The sequence below is a fragment of the Amblyomma americanum genome, chromosome 11 (genome assembly GCF_052857255.1).
Source record: "Amblyomma americanum isolate KBUSLIRL-KWMA chromosome 11, ASM5285725v1, whole genome shotgun sequence".
In the NCBI taxonomy this organism is placed as follows: domain Eukaryota; kingdom Metazoa; phylum Arthropoda; class Arachnida; order Ixodida; family Ixodidae; genus Amblyomma; species Amblyomma americanum.
In genome coordinates, this window is record NC_135507.1 from 28,663,143 (window position 1) to 28,683,402 (window position 20,260).

Genomic DNA, 20,260 nt, shown 5'->3' on the forward strand with positions numbered 1-20,260 from the left:
CCCTTTCTAGGCTTGTTCATACCTGTGTGTTCTTAACCGAACCCAACAGCTCATGATTTGAATCTGTGTAAACAATACCGGCCTCCATCGGTAGCGCAGTGCTCGTTACAAGGTTACCAATCTCTCGGTCCGTTGTTGCGTAATTCGCCGCTGATGCGAATTAAGACACTGCCAGCTCCCCTCGAAGATTGAATCCGGGCGTGTGCCCCCTACCTGAGGCTACGTGCTGTTTGTTTACTCGCGTGCCGCAGCCGGTCTCTGTGCAAACAAGTGGCCTGACCCGCATGAGATTCGGTCGCTCACATCACCGTGGTCGTGCCAGTGTTCCTCTGTGGATTGACTGAGCGGCGGCTATTTCCCTCGTGGTTTTCGGTGCGCATCGCTGAAAACTCAATTCGTGACGGCAATCACTTATTCAGGAAGTCTTTTTTGTTTATTTGCTCTTGTTACTCTGTGGGAGCCGGCGCATATATAAACAAAAGGCCCGATGCAATCTGCTTCGACGAGCGGCCCGTAGAAAGCTCACTTCTCATCGGTCAATGTGGGCGTATGTTTGTGCAGCATATCGTAATCTTCTGTGCGTAGGATATTGTGGGTTTCCGCAACATATACTCATGTTTTCTTTTGTGTTTCGAATCCTGTCCTATGACTGCACTTAGAACGCGAAATGACGGTAAAATATTTCAGCATCTGAACCGTACTGCAGCTATTTCACGGGCAACTATTTCAGGTGCATCTGTTTCATCAAATGTATCTAACACTTTAACTATAAATTCACGTAACGTTCAGTGTTCTCGCGACAGAATAGAATTGCGCTTGCTCACAAGTCACAATTTTGTATAGATAAACATAACCAAATCTTGAAGTGGATTTGACGTATTCGAGCGACTCCTTCCCTTACAAAGACTTCTTTATAATAGACTGTCTATACACTTCTGTCTATAAAATCTATAGAGTCTCAATAGGCAAACCCTAGAGAACAGTCTATTTTCAATACAAATCCTATGGACAGTCTATAGACAATCTATAAATTTATGGCCATGCACTTTTAGTAGACCTTTGTCTATAGACAGTCTATAGACTATGAATAGGCAAAAAGAAATATCTATAGGAAGGAAATAGAGTCTATAAGAAGTCTATAGACTGCATATAGACCATTTTTATAAGGGTTCAAATAGAAGGTTGGGCATTTTGCTTTCCGTGATTCGTCATCAACATCTAGAGCTCAGAAGAGGCTGGAGAATTTGCTTGACGCGACGCACTGTGCCATACAGACTGCAAAATAAAACGCTATAAAAAAAGAGACAAGCATGTCAGAGAGAGCGCGCATTCGGTACTTTTAAAGCTCTCGCTGCTCCTGGCATAATTGCGCCTTCGGCTTGGCTGCCTCGCATTCAGCTGCCGTCCCCTCCAGGGGCCGTGCTCTTCGAGAGGAAACTCCGCCGCCGCATCGGAGGGGAAATGTTCGCGAGTGGCGAACACTTGCTCACGCGCTTCCGTGACCCACTCTCACCCGTGGGCCACTTGGGAACTGAATCGCGGAGTAGGCACTCGCTCCGAAAGCGCCGAACTAAGCCATTTTTTTTTCTTTTCTCCCGCTTTCATTTACAAACAGCAGCACGGCGTGGAATGCGCGCTACGCTCGGGCTTTCGAGAATCCTCCACTCGGCTTGGCGTAGTGTCCGCGATCTCACAAGTTGGCTTCCCCGTTGTCTCCTAATTTCGTTTGTGCCTGCGCCTTTTCTTGCTTGTAGGCTTCGGCTGGGGCAGGGCAGATTTGCCCGGATATTGCGATCTGGAAAACTGAGAGCCTAACAGAGAGGAGTGTATAATTTAGACTGCGTGGCTGCTTTTTTCAGCTTTTAAGCCTGGGAAGTCAGCGCGCATCTCTTTTCCTTGCCATGTGTCGTCCTTGTGCGTATGCGTGAGGATAAGCTAATCGGTCTTTGTCTGTCTGAGCAATGCTCACTTTGGTTGTAGAAAACATTATTTTGGGACCGTGGTATAATAATAATAATTGGTTTTTGGGGAAAGGAAATGGCGCAGTATCTGTCTCATATATATCTTTGGACACCTGAACCGCGCCGTAAGGGAAGGGATAAAGGAGGGAGTGAAAGAAGAAAAGAAGAAGAGGTGCCGTAATGGAGGGCTCCGGAATAATTTCGACCACCTGGGGATCTTTAACGTGCACTGACATCGCACAGCACACAGGCGCCTTAGCGTTTTTCCTCCATAAAAACGCAGCCGCCGCGGTCGGGTTCGAACCCGGGAACTCCGGATCAGTAGTCGAGCGCCCTAACCACTGAGCCACCGCGGCGGGGCTAATAGAAGGCGAAATTTATGTTGTAAACGTATTTATGGCAAAAAGATCATGGTATCTGTGGTGGCGAACGCTAAGGTCACCTTTTTGGTGCTCAGGATGCCTGAAGGGGCACATACGTTTCCCGTCATCGATTGTTGTCAGGAAGCACTGTGCACCAAATAGGACTAACAAAAGTAACATTGTGGCTCTGACCTTTGGCGCTACAGTTCGGAATTGAAAGCAATGAATAACAGCCCTCCGTACTGACCGGACATTTTGAACAACAGGTGCGAAGAGACGCTGGCAGAAGCAACGTGTTCCTTCACCTAAGCCTTTGCCAACGCTCCAGTGTTAATGGATTCAAAATTCGTCGTTGGTTTAAAAATTCATCCATTGGCTGGAGGCAAGTGACGTCCACAGACCGGAACATTCTCTCTGAGTGGAAGGAAATGTCGTCACCAGACAATTCCTATTGGCTAAAGGGAAGTGACCTCACCAGGCCAAGAGTGACATTACTCCGGTAATGTTATCAACAGCTGCTAATGCCGTCTCATTGTCAACACATAATAGAATTAGGTGTTATGTGAATTCTCTGTTATAGAGTGACTACCATACAGCCCTGTGGAATATTATGGCTATGATTATAAGATTAAGCATTGTATAGGTTAACATGATCCCTTGTGCTCTCGATGCTAATGGCAGCGCAGTTATAGAAAATTCCACAGCAAAGCGTGGGAATGTTTTGAGCCCTGTGGCTACGTGTGGAAATGTCGCGCGAAAGTTCAGGTGAAAAAAAATAAGCAGCGCTTTGCTAATTATAGCATCAGTATGTGCGTCTGTCTTTGCAAAGGTGGTGTTTGACGATTACAACTACTTCAATTCGCTTGCACTGCGCAGGAAACGAAATTTTTGGCATACCGGATTCCTTGAGACCTTACCGAATCACAGTTTTAGCGAAAGATGCGAGAATGCGTCCAGCATACAGATTGATTGTAAGTAGCTTTAGAGAAACGAAAATTTTCAGCCAACACAGTGGCTGAAAACTAGAGTTTGAGGACATACGGAAGTTAACTGGTACTTCGGGCCTAATGCTGTTTTGAATTGCCGTGCTGTACAAGACAATAAATATTCAAAGAGCTTTTTCCACAGGTATTAACGGCTAGAAAGGAAGGAATTTTGGCGAGCGAGTTCCTCGCATTGCAGTGCTAGTTCCCCGTGTGTACATTGAGCTACTTACTCAATGCCAACTTTTCTTTTTCTTGTTTCCTGCAGGAAAGATGACAAGGTTACAGATGCCGAGGTTACCTTTCCTGCTCTTTCTGCTGTTTCATGTCCTGACAACGGCAACCACAGGTGAGTGAGCGTGCTAGTTTGGATAGCTAAGAGTGCCTAAGGAAACGAAGTATAAAAAGACAAACATTTGAATCCCAAGTGGCTCTTATTTTAAATTATCCTACATTTGACTATATGCTGCCAAAATATTGTGAACGAATTATTTTTCAATGTCCTTCCTCTTTATGCTCGCTTTCTCTAAAGAAAGAACAACAAATAAATAAATACGCGAGCGTTGTAACAAGGTATTAAGGGTTTGTTACACGGCTTTGTAATTACCTCACATATTGCCCAAAGCTAGACAAGGGCCGTCAATTTGTGCGACTACGTAAGACAGCGCGGAACCTCGTTCCGGCCAATGGCGTCGGCCAGTTCCCATGAAGCTGCTAGCCCGACAATGCGGAGAGTGGCAGATGAAAGATGATAGTTCACTCCCTGCATTTTCGCGCCGCTCACGCAAGCAGATTCAGGAGAATCGGCCCATGCCATTGGCTGGAACAGGGCCCTCTGACGGGGAGAGCCGCTTTTTTCTTGACTTGTCTCCCACTAAGGACATTTATTTACCTTTTTGTCATGTTGTTCGAAATTTTTTTACTTTAGGTCGACTGCACGCAGAAACGTTTAAAGATATTATTTGAAAGAGAAACGTTCTTTGAATGCTAAACAAAAGGATTGTATTGTAGGTGCGGTAAATAACTGAACAACCATGCATGCCATCTTTAAGAAAGTCGAGGATACTGCAGAACTTGTACAGGAGCATGGTGTGTTGCATACAAAGGCATGATGTCGTGAGGTGTTCGTGCTCGAGTGTGCAGGCGTCAAGGGCACTCAATGATATACTGAACTTTGTAAATGTAACTCTGCCGGTTGTACCACCGAAACGTCAATGTCTTTATGAAATAACACAAAATAAAAAAGAATCTCCCAAAACATGTCTTAGTTTTATATGGTGTGGCGTGCGACATTCCCCGACTGAAGAAAAACCATTCGGTGAATTGATTTTGAGATGCGTTAATAGTAACGCCACAACAAAATATCGCTCATCGGACGTGAATGAGCAGTGTGCCTACGCGTGCTCCCTTAGGCGGGATGATGGGGGATGGTAATGGTATCCTGGTGGTTGTTTACTGTACAGCACACGTTGTGAACGTGGTGGTTCGTCCGAACGATCACACAGCCTGCTTGTTCTGTGGGAACGTTCGTTTGCAAATTTCTTCATCTCTGTGCCGAATGAACGAAATAGAAATTAGCGCACGGAAGTCGCTCTCCTTAGAGTTCGCAACGCACCTCGTGTCGTGCAGACTAAGTTTCTTATCGTTATTGTAGCCGCACTTCTCGGCGCACTTAACGCGCGAAACCATGCGGCGCAGGTCAAGACGTGCCATTCACGACCACTGGCGTCGCCACGGCCGCCACAAGCACAGACGTACCGACGACCGCGAGAGCGTCGACGTCACAGCCCACGGCAACGGTGACGACGACCACGAGGTACGAAGCGTGGTCGTCCTCGACGCCTGCGTCCACAACGTCAGAAGCGCCGACGTCAGTTGCGACGACGTCGGTGTCTACCTCGGCGCCAGCGTCAGAATCGGCGTCTGGGAGGGCGGTCGTCGTATCCGCGCTGTCCGAACCGGCCTCACCGCAGCCGTGGTGTTTGCGTGAACACGTCTCGTACGAGCGGCTGTCGGGATACAAGGTGGCCGACCTGCAGGCGGCTCAGCGGACGCTGACGTCGGCGGCGCCGACGCAGCCGCCCCCGCCGTCAACGGCTGAGGAGTGCTACCTGCGCTGCTTGGATGACGACCGCTGTCGAGGCTACAGCGTCAACCACGTGCGCCAGGTGTGCGCGCTCACGTGGTTCGACGTGGCCAACCGATCCGACTACCTGCTGCCGGACCCGAACTGGAGCTTCCACCGCAAGATCTGCTTGCCTGGTGAGTGTCCTACACGCCATCACTCGGGGTTTATTATCATGCTCTTCCATCTCGGTGCGCACTCACTAACCGTTAACCATGCGATGTACTCGCATTTGAATTTTGCTATGATGGGCTTGAGCAATGGCTCCTTTAGTGGTTTGACCCTGAATGCAAAACGAAGTTCGAGCTTGAATTAAAACAGGAACGGAGGAAGTCAGCCTTCGAGGTTCAAAACATTTCGCTAGTTTAAACGAGGTTGACTTGGCAGGACTGCAGCCGTGAGCTTATATCCAAAGTCCCCTACCTTCCCAAGCAGCACAAATAATTGGCCATTCATTGGAACTGCATTGGCAAAGCTGGCCCTACAAAGGACCAGGATGGGACCATCTTGTTGGAATATTGGGCCGATGACCTGTGCTACTTGGGTTTGCACTGGTGCAGTGTTCGAAAGAGTGCAAGAATCTCGTTCCGCTAACAGAAGATCAAAGCTATTGCGATCAAAGTGATTGCAATCAAAGTCATTCAAGCCAGTATTTGCGATCAAATGCGTTGCGATCAAATGTCGATGAAGTCTGCACTCAGTGACAGGCACGGCGCTCAGTAACCCGTGAGAGAGAAAAAAACGTTTTTTTTTCTTTTGCTACGAATCACGCTTAGCTTCTTTGTTCTCGCTGATCCAGATTATGCATGCTAAAATGGGTGAAGTGCTACTTCAGGAAACACTGGAAGTGCTTAAACGTTTGATCGATGCAAGCTCCCATTGACGAACAGGTGCGCTTCGGGGACCGATTCAGAAATGCTTGGTGTATTTATATCTGCTTGTAGTTATAGCTTTCATTGCCACTGGCACGGGATTTTTGCTGAGAATTGCCGTATTTATAGTTTCTCGGTGGCAATATAGCGCATACCACTACTTGTTCATCGCGTGTAGCAGCCGCTGCAAATGTTGCGAATGATGCTTCATTTCTGAGTAGAAATGTCTGTGGAAGCCACCGGAGACGAGTTGTTACTGATTGTTACCGATGAAGAATTAATCCACCGTATATCGCTACACACTGTAAAAACAAATTTTTGAAACTTTCAATTTGTTTTTGTGCCGCTGATTCCTCACGGGCATGAGCCTCAATGGCTAATTTAAATGCTCAGTGGAGTACATAATTAAAAACGGAGAATATTCGTCTTTACATTCTGCCCTAGTTTTTAACTGTTTTTTTCTCACTTCTTGCCTCGTTCCATTCCTGTCATCGAATTAAATGCTATGCTCCTTCGAAGAAATGCTCCGAACTGGAGCTTTATTCGTGCTAAGCGCTGGCCCGGAGCTCGACGATAGCACAGGTTAGTAAACGCCGTTCCTTTCATTGGGTGCTGCCTTCATCGACATTTGATCGGAACAGATTTGATCGCAACGAATTTGATCACGACGACTTTGATGGCAATAGCTTTGATCGCAGTAGCTTTGATCGCAATCACTTAGACTGCAATGACCTTGGACGCAATGGCTCTGATCGCAGTGACTTTCATCGCAATGGCTTTCACCTGGTAGGCGTGCGCATAGCGGTTAACATGCGAACGGTAAAAAAGACAAAAAAAAACTAAAGAGGCGCGTAGCTTACTAGGAGACGAATTGGCGCGAAAGTAAGAGAGAGGTGCTGGTGAATGCCGCACGTTTATCAGCTGGGGTGACGCGTTTACCTTTACCACTCAGCTCGTTAAAGAGAGTTTGCGAAATAAGAAGGAGACTGAAGACCTAAGATAGGAAGAAAAGCAGGAAGAAGCGCAATTTCGTGCTGGTAATAGTAGGCAGCGGGTTTAGCGAGAGAAACTCATTAGCACGTGACGAGGCGGACACGACGCGTTCGGGCGGCGATCTTCCATTTTCGCCAAACCCGAGGAGATAGGTAGAGGGAAGAGCGCTCTGCACGTTAACCCGCCCCAGGGCAAGCAAACATTTGATGTAATTATAGAGTCGTAGCGCCCAGCACGCTGACGACATGGAGCACGCTTCTTGTGTGGTCCTCCGTCTCTTCAGCAGCAATGGGCTTACAGTAAAGGAGTGGTGGGAGGGGGGGGGGGAGGGAAGAAGGAGAAACGGCAGTCGTAGTATCATAGCTAAGAATGACGCTGATGATTTTGGCTCTTTTTATTTTTTCGGTTTTCTACGTCTTTCGTAATTGCAGCGCCATCTCTCGGGGTTTTTTTTTTCCCCCTCTTTAAGTTCACGTGCAGTCTTGCGCAGTCCCGCTGTAAGGTTGTCACGCGTGCGTAAAATTTGGAGCGTGTGAAGGAGCACCGGCTAATGGACTTCTTCGCTCCTCTGAGATTACACAATGTTGCAGCTGTCGCCGTTCACTGCCGTGGCCGCCTTTGTTGGGAAACGCAGATACAGAATTTTTTTTTGAATTACTGCAAGTAAAATGGCGAGGATGGGCTAAGTAAACGCTAGATAACTTTCACGGAAAAAAAAATTAGATGAACGAGGGCAATTTCGAGGAAATTTGTTCTGAAAAAAGAAAGTAGTTCACGCAGAGAGTGCTCGCCGAACCGTACTTTTGCCTTCTTGTTCACTGACAATATTGGCCTGGGTAGCCCTGATGCAGGGTGAGATTTATTCTGAAGCATAAAAGAAGTATTAAAGGGGGACCCTTGAGAAGAGAGCAAGACTTTAGTAGAAGCGAGCCTTTCAAGACAGTCCCCCCCCCCCCCCCCCTATTTTTTTTAGCCTTGTTTTGCATAGAGGTGCGCGAATGTCGGAATTATTCATTGCAAATAAAATGACAGTTGTTGTTTAGGATATAGAATAAATGAAGAGAAGGCACTTTTAACAATCACGGCAATTTTGATTTCCCTAGCTGACGCGCTGCAGTGCGCCAGCTGACCCATGAACCAGTGACCGTAACGCTGAATGCATGGTTCTAGATCATATATTGCAACATTGTAGAATTTTTTGCGAGAGAAATATCTTGCTGTAGTCGCAAAAACATCTTGATGTAGTGGGGAAACCGAAAAAAAAAATGCATATTGGAGGGGCATCACTGTGCTGGTAATAAGACATTATATGTCCCGAAGAAAATAAAACACATGAAACATCACACACTATAGTGCAAAAAATGAAGTCTAATTCTTCAGCGCATTTATGTTGGCACGCTGACGAGTTCTGTAGCTACTGACAACGCTCTAATGGCTGGTTTTCAGCTGGTTTTACCATCTGAACTTTGCCAAGTCGGCGTGTCGGGAGCGATGCACTCTTTGCAAAAGTGTGTATGCAAAGATGACTTTATTAGTCTGAAACCTTAACAAGGCACGAATCACGGGGGCTAGTTGGTTGATCATTGTTCAGGGAATTTCGCTAAACTGGTTACAAGACGAAAAAACACCAGAATTAACGATTCTACGTATCCAACGGTCGTTATCGGCTCTGCTTTCCTTGTTGTAATATAGTAGCATAAATACTTAAGGCCGAGCGCACGCGCTACTTACTACCCAGCGAATGTTAAGAGGTGAGTGTATAGAATGGAAAGGGGAACGCAGAGAGGTTTGCTCAACACAAGCCCCTTTACCAAGCATGCGTTTTAGCAAGGCACCTTAGGCAAGTGTAGCAAGGGGAAAGTACTGAAAGCTGGATTAATACGGGCAATTCTCCCCGCCACCCGCTCCGTGCGGTGTCTGCACTTTTCGCTGATCCGACGGTAACATCCTACTACGTCTTTCGTGGGCGCTCCGCCGAGCACATCGCGCGGTAGACACAGCGCCGTTATTGCGGCTGCTCACACTTTCATCCGCATGACAGTCAACTAGCGCGCCTTTGTTGACCTTTGCGTCGAGTCTGCTGCCAAAGCCTTGCGCCGAGAGCCCGACGAGAAGATTTGTCCTGTCGCAAGAGCCCCCCCCCCCCCCCCCCTCTCCCACCCCCAAAACCCCCCACTTTATTTTTCTTCCGTCCTAACTGCCGCCAGCGTCTGCCATTTCGCTCAGCCCATTCGTTCTTAATCTCCTTGGTTTTCTCTTTTCTTCGTGTTTGTCTCATATCTACACCATTTTGTCAGTATTTGCCGCTGCATTGTCACAAGAGGTCGCTTGTATTCTTTTGTAGACTTGCTATTGTTTTGCCTTTACTTGCGCAACAAAGCGCGTAGCGTCTAGGATATCTCGCAATGCTGGCAGCAGCCGTCGCTTGGGGCGGGGTGGTGTGTGTGTGTGTTGGGTTTTATGGCACATAGGCAGCTAAGGCCATCATGCGCCAAACTCAAGGTGTAGAATTGGCTTTCTGTAGAATGTTTACGAATATCGAAAAATGCCGATGGCGTAGATGACCTAAAAACATTGTGCTGCCTAGTAAAAGAAGAGAAGAAATTTGGAAATCGCTAATGGTAAAAGCCTTAAAGAAGGCCAGGCAGCCTTAGCGGCTATCCTTGGCTAGGCAAGGATCCTGAGGCTCCCAACCAATCAAATAAAAAGCCTCAGCCTACTTCTCAGGAATGAGAAAGTGGCTGAGGTGTATCATGTAATAAAGGGAACCAGTGGTTTAAAAATTACAAATTTTCGAGAACGCCCGCTGCTTTTAAAAAGCTAAAAACGGAGGGTATGTTAACAATGGCATTATCAGCTAAGAGCAATGTTGGGTGAAAAGGAATGTATTCATGATAAAATTGAGTGAAGTACTTTTTTCTTAGTTTTTCTAGTTTCACACATGAGAATAGAATGTGGTGGGGCGGGGTGGTAACGGCGGCGATAAACAACAGTTAGTGCCGGCCTTTCTTCCCCTACTCGTTTTGGTTATCCTTGAAAGTAGTGTTTCCCCTGTTTTGCCGGATTTGTGTATGCCGTTGCATTTTTTTTTTATTTCACCGTCTCTGTGTTTTTTTGTCGTTTCGTGGTTCGTTTTCGCCATAGAAACATGAACGGTCATTTTTCCCGGATCTGAAAAACATTCGTGATAACGTGTGCGTGCTTTTGTTATGAGGCGCCCCCCCCCCCCCCCCCCCCCGTTCGAGGCGTGAGTGTATGTAAAGTACATCCAGTGGTGTACTGTTTCTCGTCTTTCTGACCTTATCTGTCTTCGCGATGAGCATGACCTTACTGCCGCTCCACTCAAGTCTCTATCGATCACGTCCCATTCGGTGATTGTAGAGAACGAAAATGAAAAGCCTATTGATTGATGTGGTGGTTAATTTATTGAACATTCAGTTATTAATTAATCAATTATGAAGTACGCCCAAGTGGAAGGTTCTGCATTGATTCTTGCATACCACCTGGAGCTTCTAATTGTGCACTGCAATCTCACTGCGCAAAGGATTTTTCATGCTGTCGTCGTATCCGGGTCGAACCCGTGACCATAGGCTTTGCAGGCAGAACACAGCGCCACATTGGCGGGTTCAAACTAACAAGGAAGGAATGTATGGCGCTGGCGACATCCAGTGGGCTTTTCCTGAGCTAAAGCTCGACTTCGCGACAAAAGGTACAAAATTAGGTCAACACTGAAGCCTCGACATTGACCTTGAATAAATAGATACATAAATATGGCCGCGACTAAGATTCGAGCCCACAATGGCACGAACATATCAGCTTCGCTGGCCACTACACGACAGCACTATGCTATCGCCACAGACTGTCGCTCCTCGTATTAAACTGCAACATACGCTTGCGCTGGGCATTGCACATAGTCATCTTCATCAGCTTCAATGTGCGGGGTGAGCAGATCAGCTTAACCTCGATCAGAGCTTAACCTGAGTCTAATATCGTCGCCACACGTGCCGACGACCCAGCAAAGCAAAACCATGAGCCAACCAGGCTAAACACATGCTTTCGCACGTCTAGTCGGCCTAACTGCGTTAAAACCCTACCATTTTTTTCCCTAATGTTAAACGCATTACCTTCATAATGAGAAGAAAACAGGTGTAGAGTCGCGATTTGCTGCCAAGACAGACAGACAGACAGAAAAACTTTATTGAGCAAGTGAGTTTTAGACCCAGCTGGGTCCCTGGGCCACTGCGCGGTCCCGCACTGCATCAAGTAGGTCATGCCGGTACATGACGTCGGCAGCCCGAGTCACCGCAGCAAGCTGCGATGTCGGGTCTGCAGACATGAGCAGGACCTCCCAGTCCTCCCAGTTCGAGATGGCGTGCTGTCCCCGCGGGGGAGGGTCAGCAGGGCAGCCGAAAAGGATATGGGAGAGTGTGGCGTGGGGGTCACCGCATAGGGAGCATGCAGGGGATGTGCCGCAATAGTGGGATAAAAGCTGAGGGGATGACAGAGAGCGGGTCTGGAGGCGTCTGAAGAGGATCTGTTGGGAGTGCGTAAGAGAGGGGTGAGGAGGAGGGTAAGCCCGACGGTCCAAACGGGGTATTTGCGTGAGCTCCGCAAAGGTGTGCGCCCGCTCCCTCGAGAATCCTGGATCGAGACTGTCCTGAGCCCGGCAAATCAGGCCTCGGGCCAATTTATCGGCAGCCGCGTTTCTAGGGTTCCCAGAGTGAGCCGGCACCCACAGAAGCTCTACCCTGCGCGGTAAATTTTGAGTAGGGGTGTTCAACAATTGCCAGGCAGGGGCGTGAATCCTGCTCCTGGCAAAGTTGGACAGAGTCGTTTTGGAGTCGCTGAAGATGTATTGGGCGTCCGAATGTGCAAGGGCTAGGGCGATGGCGGTCTCCTCTGCCTCCTCAGGCGTAGAGCCCGAGCATCTACACAGCACTTTGAGAGAAAGGTATATTGTGTGGCGCTACGGTGGAATGATTGCCGGCATAATCCGCAACGCTAACCACACAAGTAGCTTTCCAGCAACCAGGCAGGCCTCTCCTATTCCATTAAAGTATCCCTCCCTCAATGTCTCGTCAACCTCAGCCTCAGGTGTGTTTCGAAGAAATAATGCACGCGGAACAGCCGGGATATGCTCTGACCCGGAACACTTTTTCATTCATTTTTTTTTTGAGGGGGGGGGGGGCGGCGTTTGGTCTGCTAAACAACGCCTTTCCCGAATGACCAGAGAAGCTGCAACATTCCGCAGACGATATTGCTTCGTGTTTAGAAAACATCAAAGAAAAAGAAACAATTCGGTCACTCCTGGTCGCAAAAACTTTGTTGGTAAACATGCTTTTCGGCACCGTCTTTTCCAGAAGGCTAGGCACGGGTATTTACTACGACGAACACGCTATACATTAAGTTTTTGTACTTTACACTTAAATTTCTGGGATCCTTCGCGGACTTCCTCAACTATCGACCGCAGTGAAATGCTTCTTTGAAAAGACTTTCGCTGAAAGGAAAAAGGCTCGCTAATTTCGCAAGGCACCTTATGCATGATTACGCAAGCGCGCTTCTTGGCGAGTCTTTACAGCCGCAACAAAGATAACGGCGCTCACGATTCAAACTTGGACAAAAATGGAAGGCGTGCGCTTCAGTTTTTCGTTTTATTTCTAGCGTGCTTTCCAGTTACCATTGAGCGTGGGCTGGGCTGTCTTCTTTGCGGTGCGCAGGCATCGTGCGGGAGAGCCCACTTACACAAGCTTTGGCGAACTTGTTTTGTCAATTTGTAAGCTGTTACAAAAGTGTGTCAAATTTCTTTACATCAGACAATCTTGTGAGGAAATATCGTGGAGAGGAAAGGAAAATGTTTATAATCTTTCTTGAGGAAAAACATGAGCTTTGCGAAAACCCCAGTGGAAATTCTTGCGTGAAATAATTTTTCACTCTCCCACGTTTCGTTCCGCAATTTCTTTTTGGAGGACCTAAATAATAAAATAATTGCTTTTTTTGGGGGAAAGGAAATGGCGCAGTATCTGTCTCATATATCGTTGGACACTTGAACCGCGCCGTAAGAGAAGAGATAAAGGAGGAAGTGAAAGAAGAAAGGAAGAGAGAGGTGCCGTAGTGGAGGGCTCCGGAATAATTTCGACCACCTGTGGATCTTTAACGTGCACTGACATCGCACAGCACACGGGCGCCTTAGCGTTTTTCCTCCATAAGGAGGAGGACCTAATCGCAGAGACGATATTATAGTAATGAAATGGCTGAAAACTGACGTCTAATGTGTTTTGGCAGAAAATAAAATGTTATAGGATATAACATTTTATTTTCCAGAGTGCCCGCCGTGGTGGTTCAGTTAAGGCGCTCGTCCACTGAGCCAGAGTTCCCGGGTTCGAACCCGACCGTGGCGGCAGCGTTTCGATGGAGGCGAAACGCTAAAGGCGCCCGTGTGCTGTGCGATGTCAGTGCACGCCAAAGATGCTCAGGTGGTTGAAATTTATTCCGGAGACCGCTACTACGGCACCTCTTTCGTCCTTTCTTCTTTCACTTCCACCTATGTCCCTTCACTTGCGGCGCGGTTCGAGTGTCCACCCAGATATGTGAGGCAGTTGTTGTTGTTGTTGACCTCACACCTGCACCCTTTTCTCTTTCTTTTTCTTCTTTTATTCGCTGCAAAATCCGACTTATAAATGCTTCCTGCGTTAACATCAGCTTTTACCGACGCTCTTGGGAATGAAGTGGATGTACCGAACATTCGAGATTCCCACGGTGACTTTGAGTGTGCAGCGCCACGGTGTAGGTGGTAGCAGACGTGCAAACTAGAATCACTTGTACAGATTACCCGGGCTTTAAATAATTCGAAGATGAGAAGCACGATCGATACCCTAAACCTTACAAAAAAGGAAAATATTTAGCGCAAAAAGAAATTGCCGGTGGTTTAGCTCTGGTTAAACCTGGAGTGACGCGATAGCTACAGCTGGCCGAGTGGGACTTGGTCACGTGACCAACCACGTGACGAAGCACGTAATCAGCCACGGTTCTGCGCCGCCGGCAGCTGCTCCGCACCATGTGGCCAATGGCCAACCACGTGACAGCGTGGCGGCGCCGCCACAGGGCGGCGCGCCGCCACCGCCACGGCGCCGCCACGCTGAAGGCTCGAAATCCTACCGTAATGTAGTAATCGCTACAAAACGCATGGACGACAGAAGAAAGACATACACAAGCGTTAATAATAATAATAATAATTGGTTTTCGGGGAAAGGAAATGGCGCAGTATCTGTCTAATATATCGATGGACACCTGAACCCCATCGTAAGGGAAGGCATAAAGGAGGGAGTGAAATAAGAAAGGAACAAAGAGGTGCCGTAGTGGAGGGCTCCGGAATAATTTCGACCACCTGGGGGATCGTTAACGTGCACTGACATCGCACAGCACACGGGCGCCTTAGCGTTTTGCCTCCATAAAAACGCAGCCGCCGCGGTCGGGTTCGAACCCGGGAACTCCGAATCAGTAGCCGAGCGCTCTAACCACTGAGCCACAGCGGCGGGTACAAACACAAGCGTTCGTGCGTGTTTTTGCGCTGCATATTTTCCTTTTCTGTGATGACCCAAGAGGCCCAAATTACCACCCTTCATCAGTACCCTGAACCTTCCTAAACTTAGGGCTTCCGCGAATGCTACAAGAGCCCTACTATAGTACATCTCTTAGAAGCCAGCCGTTTGGTATTTGTACTTCTGACAAAGGCTGTACCGTGCAGTAGTACGAATAAATGCAAACTAAGCTATTAATGGACCGTGGCGAATGCAGGAATTGCTTCTCTCGTTGCAGAGCGGCCGTGCCTCCGGCACTGGTCCTTCGAGCGGGTGCCCCGCTTCCAGCTGGTGGGCTTCGAGGACCGGGTGGTGTCCGAGGTGGTCGACCAGGATGGCTGCCTGCAGCTGTGCGCCTCCGAGGCGAGCTTCGTGTGCCGCTCGACGCGCTACGAGGCGTCGCGGCAGCGATGCGTACTAAGCAGGCACGACCGCCGCACCGCCGCCGAGTCCTTCCGCAGGACGGCGCTCGACGAAGTTTCCTCGGCGGACGTGCTGTACAGCGAGAACCAATGCGTCTCCGGTGAGTATTAGAAACCCGTCGTTGAAACATGCCCAACTTCCCTGGACATTAGTGTGCCTGTATGTGCTTCCACCGTGAGCAGAGTTGCGCGCTCTTTTCCCCGCCCACTCGTGACACGATTCCCGGAGCGGTGATCACATGATCCTGCTGACGTCATATGTTCGAATTCCTGGCAGCGGGGGGCTACTCCCATCTTGAGCGCAATCTTTTGTTCCACAATACAGTATGCTGGGCGAGTTGGTTCCAATCTATGGAAGCAATCTTTTGTTACCTGACTGCTCTTACAAAAATGGTCCATACACAGTCTATAGAATTCTTATAGACTGTATTGCCTTCTTATTGATATTTCTCTTTGCCTATTCATCGTCTATGGACTGTCTATAGAAAAAAGTATACTAAAATTGTATGGTCATAGATCTATAGACTGTATATAGACTGGCCATAGGATTTGTATTGTCTATAGTGTTCTCTATGGCTTGTCTATAGAGAGTTTATAGACAGAAATCAATGGACAGTTTATAGACTGTCTAAAGAAATTTTTGTAAGCGTGAGGGGATATTGTATAGCCACCAGCGCGAGGGGGGGGGGGGGGTAGACACCAAACTGCCTTCTCCTGTGGCCGCTGTCACAGGAGAGGCAGATTTCCCCCAGAGCTTGGAACAAAATGGCGGACCTTCATGTAACTCTGCTCCTTGTGGGAGCATATATAGGAACACCACTGGATACCAACAACTGGCGCCGACTGTAGGCCGCCGATAGCGAACACCGGGTAACTGAATGGGAATATTTTCAATTATTATTCAGAGAAAACTAGTCTCCCGTGAAGTGGTGCTCGAAGGTGCTGGTATTGATGGCTTATTCTTCTTACGCCTGCTCAACATAACTTACAAAATGCTTCTCGCGCTCGCACTGCAGAGTTTTGAGGCTATAATAAATGAAATACGGTGCACTAAAGATTCAAAATTCCACCGTTAATTTTTGATGCTCAGCGCCACGAGCACAGAGTGGCAGCCGCTGAAACTAAAGCGCTAGTCCAGATTGCCGATGAGCTTGAATGAGGTGCGCTCTATTGATTCAGGCTAGCATGCCTAGGCAGTTGGCGAACCAGAATCGCGAGGTTGGAAGAAGACGGTCTGAAAACGTAGCTTAGTACAGGTTGCTGCAATAGGAAAGGGAGTAGGGTTTCAGCATTCATGATTACTGTATAATTATTTGGGATACGCACTATTTATTCTTTTGTCTAACTAGTTTCCCTGTTGGCGTATCTCAGTATCTAGTCGCTGTTTTTGGCTTCAGTAGAAAAACAACCGAAACATTTCTTTTTTTTGTGCAAACTGATTTCTTATTGGAGGGACCTTTACTTATTTGAGGGTTAGAAGGAGTCTATAGTCTGACGAAGGGATAGCCGTGGTTTAGCTTATCTTTTGTCTGACGCAAGAGTTTTTGGAATGCTTCGCGGGCTTATTAAACCATTTTCCTCTGCTTGGTTGTGTAACGAGGATCCATGGTGGCTAAAAAATAGCGGCGGTGGTCCGTAAATATTTCGAGCTAGAGTGCCTCTTGTAGACTGACCTTCGCTTTTAATGTTGTCGGTGAGTCGTGGGGTGCGTTACCAGCTTCTCTATAGCGCCACACGGCTTCCATCACACATGCCGGCGGTCAAAGGCGTAGCCAGTAACCAGCAAACAAAGGCCACACTACGGGGAACAAAAATTTCTTGTATACCCCCATACCCCACCAATGGCGCGTTCACACTTGGACATTAGGCGTCGAGAGCGAGCGGAATCCGCTGCCGCGGCAGAGATTCCGCCGTAATACCCACCGGAAAGGTCGATCGGTCCAGGACCGAATTCTGCCGCCGGAAAAAAATCCGCCGAATCTCGTCACCCAATAGGAAGACGAGTACCCGCGGCGAGAAACATGGCGGCGCCCTTCGATGCAGGACGCCTCGCTTCGGACTGAATTCGTCGCTGTTACTGCCTTTTTCAGCGCTTTCACTGGCCATAAAAGAGCCAGCGGTCCTTCGCTTTGTCTCATCTCGCCCATAAGAAAACGTTTGAGTGATAAATTTTCTGTAGTTTTCAGTTCGGGTGACGATTTTTCTCCTTTTAGGCTTAAGAGGGGCGTCGATTTGTTGACAACAATGGTTCCTCTCCTAACCACCAGATGGCGCCACTAGGAGTTTTAAAAAAGTGAGAATATTAGAAATGGCGTAACGCCCGACAAAATAGCTGCATTTACCGTAAGCAAGCGTGCATACGGTTTTGGTATGTAGACAGCATCGATTAACCTCTTGCCACATCTGTGTACGCCGTGAGCAGATGAAACAGACAGTCAGCGGCGGCGCGGTGGCGGGGAAGTGTGAACGAGGGAGCATTTCGGCGGCCGCGGATTCCGCTCGCTCTCGCCGCCGAATGTGTGAACGCGCCATAAGGCTGTCTAGAAGATCTATGGAGTAAGGGGTGTTGCACGCAATTTTGGTTATGTTTCAAGGTGCTCAACTCCCGTCATTGAAAGAGCCGTGCTGAGTCTGTTCATGTACGTCGCAGTTATTAAAAGCGAATACCACACAAATGTCCTATGAATGGAGCTTGTCTCTTCGGGTTCGAAACGCTGGAAATTACTATTAGTGTCTTTCATCGGACCATCGTGACAATATTTTCTTTCTCTCTCTCGTTTTTTTCTCGCCATTTCTCGCAGAGCCTCCGCGGTGCAACTTCCGGCCGCTGCGCGGCCGATCCCTGAGTCGGGGCCACGTGTTTGTGGACGAAGAGGCGACGTCGCACGCGCTCTGCCAGGAGTCGTGCGTCAACCACACGGTCTTCGTGTGCCGCAGCTTCGTGTACGACCAGTCGCGACGCCTGTGCCTGCTCAGCCCCGACGACAGCTACAGCGCCCAGCAGGAGGCCACCCCCTCGGCCGCCGAGGAGAGGGCGGCGTCCGACGACGACGCGGCCCTGCTCTTCGAGAAGGGCTCCTGCATCGACGGTGAGTCCCCCCCTCTTCTTCTCGTCGCACAATGTTGCTGTCATCGAGAGGCAAAAACATGCAACAATAAATGTACAGGCGGTCATACGATGTGACGTGACAAATGTGTGTTAGTAGTATATGTTGTACAGTCGCGAGCAATATGAAAGGGAACAAACGTTTTGAGCAAAATTGCGCATTTTCTGGTTATTTCGGCACTAAATTTGAGAATTACGTTTAGATATTATACGCGAGGAAGATAAATAGCTAGAAGCCAAAAGAAAAAAAAAACTGCGCTTGCCAACCATAATTATTCAGTAATCAATAAATGAATGCTCAAAACTTTGTTCCCTCTTATTTCGTTCACGACTGTATATTTTACTTTTGCATGCATTAATCGCCGTCCCATTTTATTTCGCCTTCGATTTTTCGTTACTCTTCCGCGTAGTATTCTGGTGGACGCAGGCCTTGTGGACGGTGGCAGTTAGGTGGTTTGGCGGTGGGTGGCGCCCACCAATCTAGCCACCTTACCTGCGCCCACCAGAGGCGCCACCCACCACCAAACTAAGGTGGCTAGATTGCCACCTTAGACACCTTAGCGCAGGCTTCACTAGCCAAGGCTTCTCGAAGACGACACCGACATTTTCGTCAAGCGCCAGTGATACCGCTATCGTAATAAAGGAAATAGTATACCGCGAAAGGCCTTCATTGATGTTGTGATGTGAAGAGAGCAGAGCGAGTCAAGGAAGAAACGAGAGGTAAATGATATCCCAGCTGAGATCAAGAATCATAAACGAGCAATTCAATGGGAAAACAAGATAACAGGTAGTGAGTGTCGGTGGGCGCATGCAGGGGTGGAGGTGCCGTAGGCGGGGCAGGACAGGGTTAGTTGGAGGGCGTTGGGAGAGGTCTTTGTCCTGCAGTAGACGTTATGGCGTCTGGTTTTCGTGTAGACGGCCTGTTGTCCCTCCGCGGAGAACTCATCATCATCAGTCTGACTACACCCGCTGCAGGGCAAAGGCCTCTCCCATACCTCTCCTATGCCAGCTGCGGCCACCATATACCATATCCACGAAGACTTCTTTATCTCATCCGTCCACCTAACTTTCAGCCGCCCCCTGCTACGCTTGCCTTATCTTGGTATCCAGTCCGTTATCCTTAACGACCGGTGGTTACCCTGCCTTCGTATTACATGCCCTGCCTATTTCTCCTTTATTTCGACTAGAATGTGACTAACTCGCCTTTCTTCCTTGACCTACCCTGACCTGTTCGCGCCCCTTGACGTTACAAGTATAATTTTCCTTTCCATAGATCGCTGCGTTGTCCTCAAGTTGAACCCTTTTATTTAGCGTGCACGTTAGCCTTCGTCGAGAACTGCCTTTCACTTTATACAACGCTGCAACCGCTATGCAAACGTGACCACCAGAACTCACGACTAATGAGTCCACAACTTCGTGATAGGACTGCGTCTCGGCCCGGGTATACGAGTCGGAAGCTCGTCATTAGCATCAGGGTACCGACAGGCATCGTATTTTTCTAGGAAGTCGCAATGAAAAGCTCCATGCGAGGAGCAGGTGTTAGGCAGTAAGTCGTGCTCGATGAAGAGCGGGTGCTTCGGCTTCGTTCATCCACGCACCAATTTTGCTCGCGGCCTACGGGGAGCTTCAGGCCGCGTATTGCCCGAGGACCGTGGCCTTTCCTATGGTCAGGAAGCAAGGCGATGAGGGTCGAATGCCCGCGCCTTCGACCGCCATTTTATTGTGGCTTACATGATTGCCAGCATAGATGCTCCCTTCAAGTGAGGTCGCGTTAGTGATCGCAATACAGCGTTACTTGTTCGAAATTTGGGAACACTCACGACTGAGCGTGATCGAGGGGCCATATCCTAACTCTCCGC

General features: G+C 48.5%; 1 protein-coding gene across 1 annotated transcript in view; it reads left to right on the forward strand.

Moving 5' to 3' along the window:
- LOC144111267 (uncharacterized) overlaps window positions 1-20,260 on the forward strand; it is a 242,809-nt gene that overhangs the window by 174,648 nt on the left and 47,901 nt on the right. The window contains exons 4-7 of the mRNA XM_077644496.1: window positions 3,575-3,655; window positions 5,005-5,568; window positions 15,112-15,396; window positions 18,097-18,384. Of these exons, the coding sequence (XP_077500622.1) occupies window positions 3,580-3,655; window positions 5,005-5,568; window positions 15,112-15,396; window positions 18,097-18,384 (1,213 nt within the window). The 5' untranslated portion in view covers window positions 3,575-3,579. The remainder of the gene's footprint in view (window positions 1-3,574; window positions 3,656-5,004; window positions 5,569-15,111; window positions 15,397-18,096; window positions 18,385-20,260) is intronic.